The 15,775-nt window shown below is 43.5% G+C and overlaps 1 protein-coding gene across 3 annotated transcripts in view; it reads left to right on the forward strand.

Moving 5' to 3' along the window:
• Nucleotides 1-15,775, forward strand: part of PDE8A (phosphodiesterase 8A) — a 2,216,737-nt gene that overhangs the window by 1,085,069 nt on the left and 1,115,893 nt on the right. For all 3 annotated transcript variants that reach the window (XM_069222557.1, XM_069222555.1, XM_069222556.1), the window contains exon 8: nucleotides 3,895-4,032. In XM_069222557.1, the coding sequence (XP_069078658.1) occupies nucleotides 3,895-4,032 (138 nt within the window). The remainder of the gene's footprint in view (nucleotides 1-3,894; nucleotides 4,033-15,775) is intronic.

Raw genomic sequence — 15,775 nt, forward strand, 5'->3', positions numbered from 1 at the left:
CTGTCTAGAATCAAAATCAGGAACAACGGGCCAAAGTCATTCTTGTGGCTCTGGATTGGGCATGGAGAGTCAGGTGTCCCAAACTCCTGAGACTGAGCAGCGGTCCTCCGATCAGGCTGCCGCTTCTGGAATATCTTCTTTTGCAGAAGCAGGGGAGGGTCTTGCACCTGAACTTATGCACCCTCTGCCTTCATGTGTGGACATTGAGCGGCAACATTTGACAGCTTTCGACCTTCCTCCTTAAGCCTGTGATGTTATTCTGGCAGTCAGGCATCCCTCCACCAAAATGATAAACACCTACAAATTTGTGGTATGGTGTGCATAAAAGAACATCAACCCTCTTTCTTCACCCCTATTCCAGGTTTTACTATTTGTTCTTGCTCTGGCTCAACAGGGCTCAGCTCTGGTAAGTGTTAAAGGTTAATTATTAGCCATTTCAGCTTTCTTGTGGTCTTTATTTAAGTCACCTGTTGTGACTGGTTTCTCAAGGTACTTCAACACCTGTTCCTTCCAAGACCATTTATCATGTCCCAACGATACCTCAACCTAGTCTTAACTTTCCTCATGTGCGCGCACTTCAATCCACTGCACAACTGCTCACTTTGAATACTCACCTTAAAAATGGCTTTTCTGGTACCATATCATTGGCCACGAGGGTCAGCGAACTGCAAGCACTTTTGGTGCATCCTCCCTACAAAACATTCTAGCCAGACAAACTGGTCCTGAGAACACGTGCCTTCTTCCTCCTGCAAGTTGTGACATCTTTTCACTTGGGCCAAAATATCACCTTGCTTACCTTCTTTGCTCCACCCTGCCCTTCCAAAGAAGAAGCAAAACTCCACCGACTGGACTCAAAAAGACCGTTGTTGGTCTACCCTGATCGTCCTTCTGGAAGTCTCCAGTACCATCAACTATTTGTTGAGTATGTTTGGAGCAGAGAAGGGTAGGGCTGTGCAGAAAGAAACCATCTCATGATGGATAGTACTCTGCATAAAAACGTCTTAAAAAACTTCTACGTGTTAGCCTAAAAACAAGCCACTAAGGGCTTTTGCGCTCACTCCGCCAGAGCCAAGGCTGCAACCCTTGCGTAACCTCCCGGAGTCCCCATCCTGGGCATCTGTCAGGCAGCAACATGGGCGTCATTATGATGGGCATTTTGGTCGCCACTTCCTGCTGGACTTTGTTTTTCTAATCTGCTTGTGGAACTACCTCTGGGGAGGTATTGCTTGGGGATTTATTCTAAGATAAGGGATCTCAGAAGTCTTTATCAGTTCTGTAAGTGGGCAAGTTACTTACCTTTGGTAACACATTATCTGGTAGAAACTCTAACTAGCTGCAGATTCCTTACAAACCTTCCCAAGCTCCAAGTTCTGGTAACTGATCTGATCTAATTATATGGTCACCCTTGTCAAGCCCTTAGCAGTGCACACCAATGCATCAGCATTCCTCATGGCTCCTTGCTTCTGGTGTGGAAATTTATTAAAATAATCTGATGTCAGAGCGCTGGGGTGCTGCCTGTATAGGCACTGTGCACATCAGATCCGGCACGGTCGGTGCAGAACCATACAGTGTCACCTACCTGTGCACAGGGGTACTGCTCAAAACTTCATGAATCCACTCTAATGCCTGGCGATAATTCTAAGGTAGGGAATCTGTGGCTAGAATGAATCTCTCACAAATAAAGCATTGCCAAAGGTAAGTAACTTTTTCTTCAAGGATTGTCACCTTGAAGATGTGACTTAAGTTTTTTTTAACTCTAACTGTTTTATTTTGTATCAACATTCTCAGGTACAGTACCATGAACAGTACATAACTAACGTGTTTTTTGGAGTCATTTCTTAATACTATTATTCATATAACATCCATTACATATATTGAGACAGCTTGTATTGATAATTATGTTACCAATGATAAAATGAAGAAGTCTTATTTTGTTCCTTCTTATGTTTTTGTATCCATATCTCTGAGCCTGTAGGATGATATAGTTGGAGTCAGGGTCTTTCATTTGCAACTGTGTGCATCTCAGAGGCAAAAAAAAAATTGGAATAAGTACCTGCCTTAATTCTCCATTTCATTTTTGAAATCATAGTATTTGTGACCTTCTCCATTAATAAATCATTCATAGATTCACATGTTTTAATTCCTTATTTATGTCTTATTTATTAGGCCTATCTCGTTTAGGCCATCCCCATGTATGTGGTAAAGTCCATTTAGCTGCCATTTGTTGTTTTAGAAAGACAGCAGATCAACCATCTGTCTGGTCCAGTAGACTCAAAGAAAACATCCTCAACGGTCTTTTAGGGCCTTTCTGCCGTTGAGGAGTCCAGCATCTCCAAGGCAACTCTAATACAGTAGTTTTCAAGCTTATGAAAAATCCCTTTGAACCAATGCGCAAGGCAGAAATAAAATCCCTCTCTTGGAATGTTGCTTTACTTTTGGCATTTCTACAAAAAGAGTAAGGGAAATTCAAGCTTTTACAATTAAGGAACACTACATGCAATTTAACAACAAAATCCTCATTTTATCCCCAAATTGGTGTTAGGCTTACATCTCGATAAATCACTGGTTCTCAAAACATTTTTTCAAGAATCCTGTTAATGCAGCAGAAAGAGCACTTCATGCCAGGCAGGAGCGGAAGTGGCACACCAATTTAGACACTAATGAGAAGGATAAGCACAGTTCCTTACAAGCCACATACAAGTTGGTGATTTTTTTAGGCTAAATTTGCTTATACTTTGAAAATTAGGCTAGCAAAGAACTCCACCAATGAGCATTTTAATATGTTCAAGAGTGTATTTAATCCCTCAGTAAGCAACAGACTAATGCCTCTCAAGCTTTCTGTGATACCCTGGGTAAGTTTTTCAGAAATAAAATTACATATACTCTGAATATAATCCAGTTGAAATGCTTTGAGGTACGCAGACACCAGTATTTGAGTCGGAGGGTGCTTGCTCGCTCCAGCATAGGAGCATCTTTCTGTACGCTTGCTCGCATAGAACAATAGTTGTCAGATGAGTGAATGCGTGTGTGACCAACGCCTGCCCGGTAGTGCCTCAGCTATCAGCATGAAGTTATGTCCTCGGATGGAGGACTTCCCGCCATGAACTCTGTAGCTGAAGTCTCATTGTAGTACTTATTGTCCTTATATTTTCCCTCCACTTTTGAATGGCTCAGTATATGAGATCCTGTTTTGCTGTTTCATTACACAGAGGGCTTTTTCCTCTAGTTTATGGTGGTTACCAAAGGCATCATGTATGCATGTATGCATGTATATAGTATCCTATAGCGTAATCTTAGCCAAAAGGCAGAGCACTGTATAGTGTCAACGCAACTATAAAGTCAACGAGTTAAACAAGAAGTACCTGAAGCGTTTAATGCATAGTCATGTAATGCTCTTTTAAAGAGGAGAGTCTTCAATTATTTCCTAAATTAAAGCAGCGTTGGAGCAGTCCTAATGGATGCAGGGATGTTATCCTAGATCCTGGGTGCCTATATGGAAAGGCCAGGAGGATCACTTTTTCACTACTAACGTGTATGATGCCTGCACACACACCAACACCCCGCCCCTTCTAAATATGCTGTTTCAGAAGTTTATAAAGTAACTGAGCTCAGCTGGGGCTTTCATTGGAATAGGGAGAGATTTTATCTAAAAAAAAAAATGGCTTTCCATAATTTAACTTTGGCTTCACTGTAGTCTGTAACACTATCCTAAACTAATAATATAGAAAATGGTGTGAAATCGTAAATGGCATATATCACAGTTCTTCACCTGGTTCAGTGGTTATTCTGCTGCATTCTTAAGAAGCTACCTCGATGTGGTTGTTGATTTTGTAGGATCTGAAACATTTTATGCTACACTTAACCCTAAGCAACATTTATTTTATTTTCTCACAGTATGTAAATCCTGCATTTGAAACAATAATGGGCTACCGGAAAGCAGAAGTCATTGGAAAAGAATTAACAGAAGTGCCTAAAAATGAAAATAAATCTGATTACATAGATACTAGAAATTCTTACGTTAAGACAGGAAAGGTAAGTGAAAGCCATGTATCCCTGTATATTATTATTTCATATATTTATGTTAGTACGGCCTAAAAGAATGTTATGTAAACAGTAAAGACGTGCGACCAATTAATCATCCCAGTACTAAATGTTCCCTCGTCCCTACTTTAGTATGCCCAGTAGAGTGCTATGCCTTTTTAGGTACGCCTAGAAATTTACTGAAGATGGAACATCAAAGTATATGAGCATGTCTTAAGTTGTGTCACGTCGTCCTTCAGTGAAGGAGTAGCTTCTGTCAGTCCCCTTTCGCCTCTCTGAGTCTTCCTTTCATTCCTTCCTTCAACTGCGACTCCCCTTAACTCAAACTGGTTAGTACAGGAATCTCAAGTTTCAGGTATTCTCTGGCACCAAGGTTCAAGACATTGAAAAACTGCAGCTTCTTTGGAATAGGAAGAAATCAATAATTGTTGCAGTTGGTCGGCATGAGCACCCATTTTTGGAAGCTTAAGCATACCTTCATCGTTTTTCATTAGTCTTGGTTACGGAGATAAAGAGAATGGACGATAGGAAATGTGTGCCAAAGAGTGAAAGCAAGGATGAGAAATAGCTTGTAGAGTGAGTTATAAAACAAGACTTGTAGAATGCTAGAGGAGGAATGCAATCTAGAGATCTTTAGTTTCGTCCGGAAGGAGAAAGCTCGTAAAGTTTAAATTTTCGTATCAGTGTATTAACACATCAAATGCTGGATTCCACCCCCACCCCCAAAACAATCTCTTTTTATATACGGTTTAAATGTCAGCCACGTTAAATCAAATTTATGAACTATGGAATGCAGAATAGTTGACACAGCTTAGTAGTTTATAATGGTCTTTGTAAAGTTGTTTAGACTGCTTTCATCTTGTTGTGATTCTATAAAACTTATGTTTTTATGATCTTAAGAGATAATAATTGATGTAACCCACACAACACTTTCTCTCTGCCAGATATATTTTTCACTGTGCATTTTAATCAACAGAATTGCTCAATACACTGTAGAGCAATACTCAGGGTAATAGTTTTAACTCCTTCGCTGCTAGCCCACCCCCATGCTAAGCCTTTTTTGGCCATTTGGAATAGTTCACGCTTAGGCCCCCATAACTTTTTGTCCAATTAAGGTATCACGCCAACTTTACGTCCTTTTTATTCCCAACATCCTGGGTAGTCTAAAGGTACCCAGGGTTTGTGGATTCAATGGAACCGAGCAATTATCTAAAATATAACTAAAGTTAGGGTGTATTGTGAAAAATGGGTGAAAAAGAGCTGGAGAAGAAAGCATCTGATTTTTTTTTTTTTCCCTTCAAATGGCATCAACGAAGGGGTTGCAGTGCTAAAATCACCATCTTACCAGCTTTCAGGAACAGGCAGACTTGAATCAGAAAAGTAAATTTTTTAACACAGTTTTGGCATTTTACTGCAACATAGCCCATTTTCTATTTTCTGTGCTATCGACCTCTTTACAGTTAGTGGTAGAAATGGGTGTGATCCGGAAAAGCTTTGCATTTCTAAAAATGTAGACACAATTCCCAGTTCAGCAAGTGGTCATTTATTTGTTTATAACCTTAAATATTTTCCTATAGAAAGAAACAGTTGAAATGTAAAAAAAATATTGAAATTGAGTTGAAAAAAACACAGCCATTGGTGTCTAAGTTGTCATCTGTAACTTCGAACTATGACAGATTTTCAAAAGCAATATACTGGTATCTCCACTAGGCCCTTCTGGATGTGGGGATATATAGGGCTTGTAATTTCATCAAGAACCTGAGGTACGCAGAGCAAATAAGTGAGCTGAATCTTGGAATGGTTTTTCCTTGTGTAAAATATAAAGAGTGAAAAAAAGGTATCAAGGAAACCTGTGTATTTTCGAAACGGGCAAGATCTGGAGTTTAGAAGCAGTGGTTATTTACAAATATCTGAATTTGTGGGTACTCATACTAGCATGTGAATTAGAGGGCATTTCTCAAAATGACTTTTCTTACATACCGTCTTACATTAGAAGGTGCAAATGCAGAGAAAGACAATTGTTAATAACACCTGTTCTACTACTCTGTCCTCCAAGTCTCCATATAAAAGTGGTTCCTCACTTGTGTGGGTAGGCCTAGTGCCCGCGGCAGGAAACAGCCCAAAACGCAACATGTACATATCACATTTTTTCACTGGAAACTGACACCTTTTTTTGCAGTGTGCCTAACTGTGGGTTTTGGGCACTAGCTGAGCTGGCACCTAAGGAACCCTAGCAAGCCTGTACATTTTTTACAACTAGACACATTGGGGAATCCAGGATGGGGGTACTTGTGTGGCTCTCACCAGGTTTTGTTATTCAGCATCCCTTGCAAACCTCAACGTTTGTCTTAAAAACACATTTTCCTCACATTCCTGTGATGGAAAGTTATGTAATCTGAGGAGGAGCCACAAACTTCCTACCACCCAGTGTTCTCTCCAGGTCTCCAAGTAAAAATCATATCTCACTTGTGTGGGTGGGCCAAGTGTGCCTGCAACAGGGAAGGGCCAGATTGAGGGGAAACCAAAGTGGGTTCAAAAGAGCAGATTAAAAAAAATATGTTATGAGGCTGACACTGCTTTGGGCACCCATACAAGTGGGGTATCATTTTTATCGGGAGACTGAGGGTAACGTTGGGTGGTGAGACATTTGTGGTTTAGTTCTGTTTCTCAAAGAATATTGTACAGAAATGCAAGGGAAATGTGTGATCTTTAGTCGCATTGTGGGGTTTGCAGGGCATTGTGGATAAGAAAACGTTTTGGGATCCATGAGAGTCACACCACCCTGTACTACCCTTGGTGTCTAGTTTTTTTATATATATTTATTTCATTAGAGTTTTTTCAATAAACATAGGCTGTCACGTATCACATCACAAGGCAATTCTGTACCATAGAGTGCCCACGCAGTGTATGTAGCAATTACCAATTTCGAAAGGTAAATGTATACCTATCCACACCATAAATACCTAATACATATGTGGGAGCACTTTTACTTAACACAAGGTAAAAAAATGCAAGTCTAATCTGAAGAGTCCTGGTTTAGAGTGTAAAGATAGTCACAGTAAGGCTGCCATATGTCTAGCCAAGGCAGGCTGAAGGAGTTGCGTAGTCCTCGCCAACTCTATTTCAGAAGGTCATGCTTTAAAGCCAGTCAGTGGGCGTTGGGCCAAAGTGGCTCCCCGAGTGCAGCGCATTCTCTTGCAAAAAGGCCATGGACAGTAGAGAGTGCAATGGCCGTGGGAAGTCTTTAGTGTACCCTAGTAAGGATTGGCAGGGGCTGGGAGTCAATTCTGTATGTAGCATAGAGGAGATGTGCCTATAGAAGATGTCCAGTATCAGGAGAGTTCCGGACATGTCCAGGACGAATGTGCAAAGTCTGCACCTGGCATGTTACACTTAGGACAATGGTCCGAGCAGTCAGGGTAGAACTTAGCAATGGCCATAGGTAAATAACCGTAATGAAGAAATTTAAAATGCAGCAGTTTGTCTGTGGTTGCACGATACGTGCTGTGTCTGAGTGCAACAATAATTCCAGATTTTTTCTGTGATGGGGAGTCCCAATTCTTCTGCCCAAGTCTCTCGAACTTGTGCTTTAGTCTCAGGTTTCATGGCTATACATAACAAATATAGTTTGAAAACCAATAAGTCTCCCTCTGTGTCCATGATCACATGTGGTAGAGGTGGCAATTCCTCAGGGGCCAGTGGGTAGGTAGGGAAGAGGTAGCAAAGATTGTTATGTAGTTTCCAAAACAGAAAGAGTCCCATATAGGAGATGCCCCCTCGTCCAGATTCACGGGGGTTTGTATGACATGACCATCTGGGAAGAGGTCTCCAGTTGTGAATAGATTGTGCCTATAGAGCACACGCTGCACCAGCACCTTGCGGGTAAGAGGGAGCCACGGGTTTTTGTGGAGGGGAAAAGCAGGGGAATAAAGGGGTCTTTCAACCAGCACCTGTTGCAGATTATGTCAGGCCCAGCATGTCGTAGAAACAGTGTGGATATCACAAGGGTCTAGTGGTATACCTTTTGGTAAGAGTTGAGAATGAAGGAGCCCGTCCAGCTGATCTCGCTCAGTTTTAAGATACAGGTGGTACCATCGGTATGCATACTGGCACTGACCTACTAAATAGTAGAGGTAAAAATCGGGCATCCTGAATCTCCACGGCCAAATAGGAGTGTAGAGTACACTAACAAATCAGGGGGCGGCCCTCAGCCCATATTAAACTCAGAAAATGACTGTGTCTGATGCGCAGGAGAAAGTGAGCAGGAGGGGGGACAGGGATGTTTAAAAAAAAAAAAAAGATAAAGAAAACGGGAGAGCACCACCATCTTAATAATGGCTATTTGCCCCGCTTTGGATAATAGTTGAATCCACTGCACCACCTGTATTTTGAGATCCGCCAATGCCGGCCCCTAATTGTATTACAGTAATTTGTCTCCATCCCTATGCAAACGAATGCCAAGGTACTTGAAGTCATCAGTGACCCATTGGAGGGGGAACTCAGCCGACACTAAATGGGTGGATTCAGTCAATGTAAAGAGCTTAGATTTAGACTAGTTGATTTGTAATCTGGATAGCTTCCCATAGAGGGCGATTGTAATGAGATGTGAGTTTTTACCACTGACTCCACGTTGCACTTAGCCTAGGCACTACACTGTCACATTAGTGACCGCCAGCTTCATTTTGCCTATTGACTTTATCTTAGCATTAGACACTGCTATGTTAAAAGCTGCAAGTAGTTTTCCACATTGTACAACGTGCACATGTTTTTATTCTGTTTTTTCCCACCAAGGGCGTAGGCTGATAAGAATGTACTTAGACGGCAGGGAACGGACTTGTTTTGAATTGGCACCTTGGAATTGTGGCCATGTCCTGACGTGTTATTTTCAAAGCAGGCCTAAAGCAATCAGCATTTTTTTAAATAAATAAAGTTCTGCAGGGAAAGGGAAGTTCTAGACTTTTCCTTTCTTGTTTGTTCAAAGTATAAGAGGCCGAGACCAGATGGACCTGGGACAGAGAGTGTTTGCAGATCTCAGGCACATCCAGGACGCTGTGGTGTGCCACCCTTCCCGTGAGGATAATTGATCTCTCTCTCCTCAATCGATTCTGGGATCTGGCGATCTGATGCTGAATAAGAGGGAGATGAAGCAGTGATGCCCTTTTCTCATGGTGATTGTTGGAAAATGAGTTATTGGTAAGGGCAGGTAGGTACCTACACTTAGCAATAGGCCACTAACCTCCACTAAGGTCCAGTTAGGTCTTAGTAAATTAAACCCAGCTCAACCCTTGGTAGCTTGGCAACGAGCGTCAAGGCTTAACTTAGGAGACAGAGTGTAAAGCATTCAAATATCACAAAACAGTAATTAAATAAAACACATGAAACAGTTTAAAAATCCAAAACCAATTCATAAAAATAGATTATATTTTTATCTTTAAAATGACACCAAAACGAATAAAATCGGATAAGGGGAACCGGAGATACGAATTTTTAAAGAATTATATTTTTTTTGCGCCTAGAAACAAAAAGCGCCAATCGGGTCATCTGGTTGCACCTCGACCGGGGCAAAGTCAAAGTTTGAGGCCGACCGCGATGGAGCCCTGCTCGGCTACAGGCCGTGGGAGGTCTAGTTTAAAAGTTTACCTTCACACTTAGTCTTTTTTTCAAAGATTTTCTTCAGCGGGACGAACCTGCCATTCCAATCCGACCTCCTGGAGCCCTTCTCCGGATACGCGATGCTGGAATCCTCGGTGGAGATTTTTACCTTCGGACTTAGTCGTTTTTTCGAGGTGAAAATCCTTCAGCCGGGGTAAACCTGGATCTTGATCTGACGTCCATGGAGCCCTCCTCGGATACGCTGGCTTGGAGGTCCCGGTCAACTTTTTACCTTCGGACTTAGTCTCTTTTTCTGCGATTTTCATTACTGGGACGAACCAGGAAATCAGTCCGGGTCGCGGTTGAGGCAAGCCGGCTAGAGTTGCTGCGGCGGGTCGGTCCCTCTATGGAGATTTTTTCCAAAAGTTGTCCAAACTTCTCCAGATGTCCTTTTAAGGTTCTTTTGAGGTCCACAGCTCACCCCAAGGGTCCAGAAGTTCTGAGAATGTCCTTGGGGGTGCGGACTACAACTCCCAGAATGCAACTGGCGCAAACTCCTTTTTGGCCACTGGACAGTGGTCAGCTGGTCGCTTTCTTCAGGAGCTGGTGCAGGGGACTCTGGTTAGCAATTTTTCACCTGTAGCAAACAGGGAGTCCCTCCTTGAACCAGTTGAAGCCAGGCAAAGTCCTTCTTGTGGTGAAGCCCAAGTGTGCAGCTGGTGCAGTCCTTCCGAGTGCAGGTTCCAGGTGCAGGCCAGGGGTCCAGCAGGGCAGGCCTTCTTCTTCTGTTGTTCTTCCTTGTTGGATGTGGTAGGGAACTGAGGTGTGGGTGCAGGTCTGCCAGTTTTATCCTTGCTCCTGGGTGAAAAGCAGGGGGGTCCTGGTTCTCCAATCAGGTGCAGGGTCCTTCCCCCTGTGATGACCACTTCCTGGGAAGTGTGGCAAAAATCAATCCCGGGAGACAACATTCTCTAAAAATCCATCATGGCTGAAACTGATTTTTGGAGGTTACATCTGGCTGAGCCCACCCACTGGTGTGGCTAAAAATCATAAACACACCCCTCTCCTGCCCTCTCCTAATCTAAACAAGGGGGCACCTAGTTGTCTGGGGTTGCAGGATGTGGGGGTGTTGCTGGTTGCTCCAAATGTCCTTCTCTGCCTTTGAAGACCAGTTTGGCAGCCCTCCCCCTTCCTGCCTCACCATCTGCTGAGGCAAGATTCCTTCCCACCGGCACGTTCCTTTGTGTGAAGCCAGGCCACTTCACACCTCATCAAGGCAGCTTGGCCAAGCTGCTAGAGGCTGGCCAATCAAAGCACAGCAGCAAAAACAATGCAGGGCTGAAATTGGCAACTTTTCAGGTAAAGTTTAAAACTCTTTACCTGAACAAGTTATATTAAATCCAACAACTGGAAGTTGTGGGATTTATTACAACAATTAATTTGATACCAAAGTATTGGTATGCATCATTTAAGGAGACTTAAAAAATTTAAATAAAGTCTCCCCATTCTAGCCTATGAAGGCCATTTACTATAATGAGGGAAAAACGAATTTGGCTGTTTTTACCTCACCAGGGCTTATAAAACTATTTTATAAAGTCCCTGCTTATAGTTACATGGCACCCAGCCCTAGGGGCACTTAGGGCACACCTTAGGGGTGACTTATATGTAAAAATAAGGTAGTTTAAGACTTTGGAACTACTTTTAATTCCAAAGTCGAATTTGCATATAACTTTAATTTAAAAGCAGCCAGCAAGGCAGGCCTGCCTTTAAAATGACACTGGGCACCTCAGCAGTGCACCTATGGGCGCACTACCTATGCTGTGGTCCCTAAACCTACATGCCCTACCATATACTAGGGACTTATAGGTAGGTTAACTTAGCCAATTATAATTAGCCTAATTTGCATATCCATTTTACACAGAGCACAGGCCCTGGGACTGGTTAGCAGTACCCAGGGCACCATCAGAGTCAGGAAAACACCAGCAAAAAGTGGGAAATGGGGGCAAAAAGTTAGGGGGCCTCTGCAATCAGCCCTGTTTTCTCACAGTGATGCATATTTTTAAATTAATTATTTGCTTTGCATTATAATATAGATACAGATATTTGCTATGTATATTGCAGTGGAGAATCATTTGTACATTCTTTCATTTCATTGCTGTGACCATTCTTGAACGTGTGCTTTCAGCATGCTAATCTCCTTTTAGGAACCTTGCGTAGTGAAATAATAAATGTCTTCTTTGGACTAAGAAGCGCATTCCAGAGATTTTTGACAGTGCATGAGTGTTTCAGCTCAGTCATTAGTGAAGCAAAACAGCGATCGCCTGTATGAGTGGTGCAAGGTTGGCCGAATGATGATGGAGAAAAAACAGGACATCTTCCGCATGGAGATAAAGTAGGAGAGGGCTGTGTCTAATTTGGAGTCCTCTGTGGGAATGTAAGTCATGTAGGATACGACCCGGGGGGTCCATTGCAATTATAAATAAGAGGAGAAAGAGGAGTACCGCACAGTATTGTAAAGCTATCTGTAAGTGAACTGTTAATCCGAATGCGGGCCACTGGGCCAGCATATAGTAGCATGATTAGTGATATAAACGAGGAAGGGATGCAGATTCTGCTAAAGACTGCTCTCAAAACAGCCACTCCAAGGAGTTGAATGCCTTTTTGTCGTCCAGTAGGGCCATGGCAGCTGGGATCTCTGGGGATATCAGGTGAAGGACTGCAAAGATAGTGCAGAGATTCAGGGAAGTTGAACGATGGGGGATGACACCTGACTGTACAGGTGCAATAATTTGCTCCATCAGGAGTGCTAGCCTTGTAGCAAGAATTGTAACCAGTATTTTATTATCTAGATTCAAAAGAGAGAGGGCAATAGGAGGCACAATGAAGAGGGTTTTTGCCGGGCTTCAACAGTAAGGTAAGGACCACTTCGCAGAGTGTGGGCAGAAGAATGCTGTTGTGTAAGGATTCATTATATAACACAAATAAATGTGGATCCAGTCGGTGCTTGAAAGCCTTGTAGAAGGCTCCCTTCAGGCCATCCAATCCCCACACCTTAGAGCCATCAATGGCGTCAATGGCTGCTGTCACCTCATCAAGTGTGATTGGTTCCCTTAGGAATTCTCACTGCCCCTCTGTGAGTCATACCAATGCCACCTCATCTAGATATGTATTAATCGCTGATGGGTCATCATGCGTACATCATGCATAGAGATGTTCATATTATTGTAGGAGCTGCGTCATGACGCCATCACTGCCCACCACCCATCTCCAGCTCTGTGATGTAGCTATTGAATTGGTTAGGTACAATAGGCAGGCAAGTGTATGGCCTGGGTGCTTCCCTCTCCATATCAACGAGCCTGGGCATTCTTTCCTAGGTACACTAGTTCCCTACCAGCAAGGTCACTGTATTCTGTGAGCAGTTCAGAGCAACGGTGTAAGCGGGGGTCCCGATTCGTAAGGGTCGCAGCATCGATATCAAACAGTTGCCTTTCAGTGCCATGTAGCTGTGCCCTGATGTCTCAAAGAATGACAAAACATTTAGAGGTACAGACTCCACATATGCAAGCCTTACAGTCTTCCCACAGGGTTGCCTGTGTATCTACTGTTCCGGAATTAAATTGAATTGAGTATTTCTCCACGAACACCTGGTCGCACAGAGCTCCTTCATGAAACCTCCAGGTGTGTTCCGTTCCGCATCCAGAGGGGATCTGTAACTTAAGGAGGACTGGACTATGGTCCCATGCATCCGGGGTAAGAAAGCGGTGTCCGCAACCCTGAGGTAAACGTTAGCTGAGAGGAACCAGTAATCCAATCTTATCCAGGTAGCGTGCAGAGCAGAGTAAAACGTGAAGCCTGGGTTATTTAGATGTCTGGAATGCCACCCATCCTGCAATGTATAGGTATCTATAATGTGCCGAAGCACAGCTCAAGCTTGGGGTTTATCGCTGGGGTGAGAGCTGGTGGAGTCAGACTGCAAACATTGAGGCATTTTAAAGTCATCCCCGATTATCACATGATCAGCATCTATCCATTCAAGGTGGGTAGCTCTTTCATGAAAAAAGGCAGAGTTGTCCATGTTAGGGGCATAGTTGTTCAATAACAGCAGAGGTTTGTCAGCTAGTATGCCCTGCACGAGAACAAACCAGCCCTCTAAATCGAAATGGCATAAAGGGAATATGCCTATGTATAAGAATGCATGTGCCAAGTGAGTGAGAGTTGTAACTTGAGAAGAAGCGATGTACCTTCCTAGGTCCTGCTGAAGGGGATGCCACTGCTGGGGACTATATGGGTATCCTGGAGGAAAGCTATGTTTTGTCTATTCAGATTGGATAACAACTGCTTCCCTTTCTGTGGGTTGTTAATTCCCTGTATGTTCCAGGATATGAATGTGAGACCAAGTAGTCTGTTGATATTTGTAGGGTGGATATCTGATGGACAAGTGACATGTTATAAATGCGCAGCCAGTAGCGTAGCATAGCACTCGTGACGTGACATATCAGGAATGTATAAAGAAAAAACAGAGCATCCACTGAATCAAAACATGTTAGACTTGGCATCCTTGGCGAGGTCTCCCCTAACTTTTTGCCTCTGTTTCCCAGGTTGTTGATGTGTGCTGGACTCTGTTTTTGTTACTCTGGGCAGTTTACCACTGCTATCCAGTGCTAAAGTGCAAGTACTCCTATGTAAAAATGTATATGTAATTGGCTTCCCATAATTGGCATATTTGATTTACTAGTAAGTCCCTAGTACAGTGCACTAGAGGTGCCCAGGGCCTGAAAATCAAATGCTGCTAGTGTGCCTGTAGCACAGGTTGTGCCACCCATATTAGTAGCTCTGTAAACATGGCTCAGACCTGCTACTGCAGTGTCTGTGAGTGCAGTTCTAACTGCCAATTCGACTTGGCAAATGTACCCACATGCCAGGCCTAAACCTTCCCTTTTCTTACATGTAAGACACCCCTAAGGTAGGCCCTAGGTAGCTCGATGAGCAGGGTGCAGTGTATGTTCAATGTAGGGCATACACTAATGTGTTTTATATGTCCTGACAGTGAAATCCTTCCAAATTCGTTTTTCAGTGTTGCAAGGCCTATCTCTCTTTATAGGTTAACATGGGGACTGCCTTTAAGTATGCTTAAAGCGTAGATTCCCTTTGGGAGCAGATACATATGTGGAGTTTGGGTGCCCTGAATTCACAATTTAAAAATACATCTTTTAGGGAGGTTAGTTTTGAGATTGTGTGTTTCAAAATGCCACTTTCTAAAAGTATGCATTTTCTTGCTTAAACCATTCTGAGACTCTGTCTGTTTGTGAATTCCCTGTCTGGGTTAGTTTGACAGTTGGGCTGTTTGCACCTCTCTCTAGACAGTGTCACAAAAGGGGCTGGGGTCTAGCCTGCATATCCTGATGAGCCATCTGTACTAGGAGGGAGAGGAGGAGTGGTCACTCACACCTGAAAAGGCTGTGCTTGCCCTCACACAATGCAGTCTCCGACCGCCTGGTGTGTGTCTGGGACCTGTCCTCGGCAAGGCAGGATTTCACAAACGAGAGACTTTCCTTTGAAGTAAGCTTACTTCAAAGGCAGAAAGGGGTATAAGAAGAACATCCAAAACTGCTGAAAAGTAGATCACTTCTGGAATCGAGAGGAACCTCTGCCAAGGAGAAGAGCTGAAGAGAAGTGCTGCCCTTCCTGTGACTGCGCAGCTATCCTGCAGTTGGTGCTTCTGCCTGTGAAAGGGACAAAGACTGGACTTTGTTGTGCATTCCTGCTTGTGAAGTATCTCCAAGGGCTTGAACTGAGCTTGCCTCCTGTTGAAGTCTCAGGGCTATCAAAGACTTCCCCTGCCAGGACCTGGACTCTGCTGAGACTCCTGCCCTGCCAAGTGGTGCTCTATCCAGTTCCTGGGCCCTTGAAAGGTGAAGCTGGCAGACAAAGACTGAAAATTCACGCATAGATCGCTGTGAGGGGAAATTTTCAACGCACCTTCCGTTACGCGGCTGATGAACGACGCGCCACCGGCTTTGCGGCTGTAATCAACGCTCCACCTGCATCACTGCTGGAGAAACAACGTGAAACACCATCTAATGGAGGCTGATAACGACGCAAACCCCACGCAGCGTGGTTTTGTGATACCGTGCAACCGGAT

Source organism: Pleurodeles waltl, chromosome 3_1 (genome assembly GCF_031143425.1).
Source record: "Pleurodeles waltl isolate 20211129_DDA chromosome 3_1, aPleWal1.hap1.20221129, whole genome shotgun sequence".
Taxonomy (NCBI): Eukaryota; Metazoa; Chordata; class Amphibia; order Caudata; family Salamandridae; genus Pleurodeles; species Pleurodeles waltl.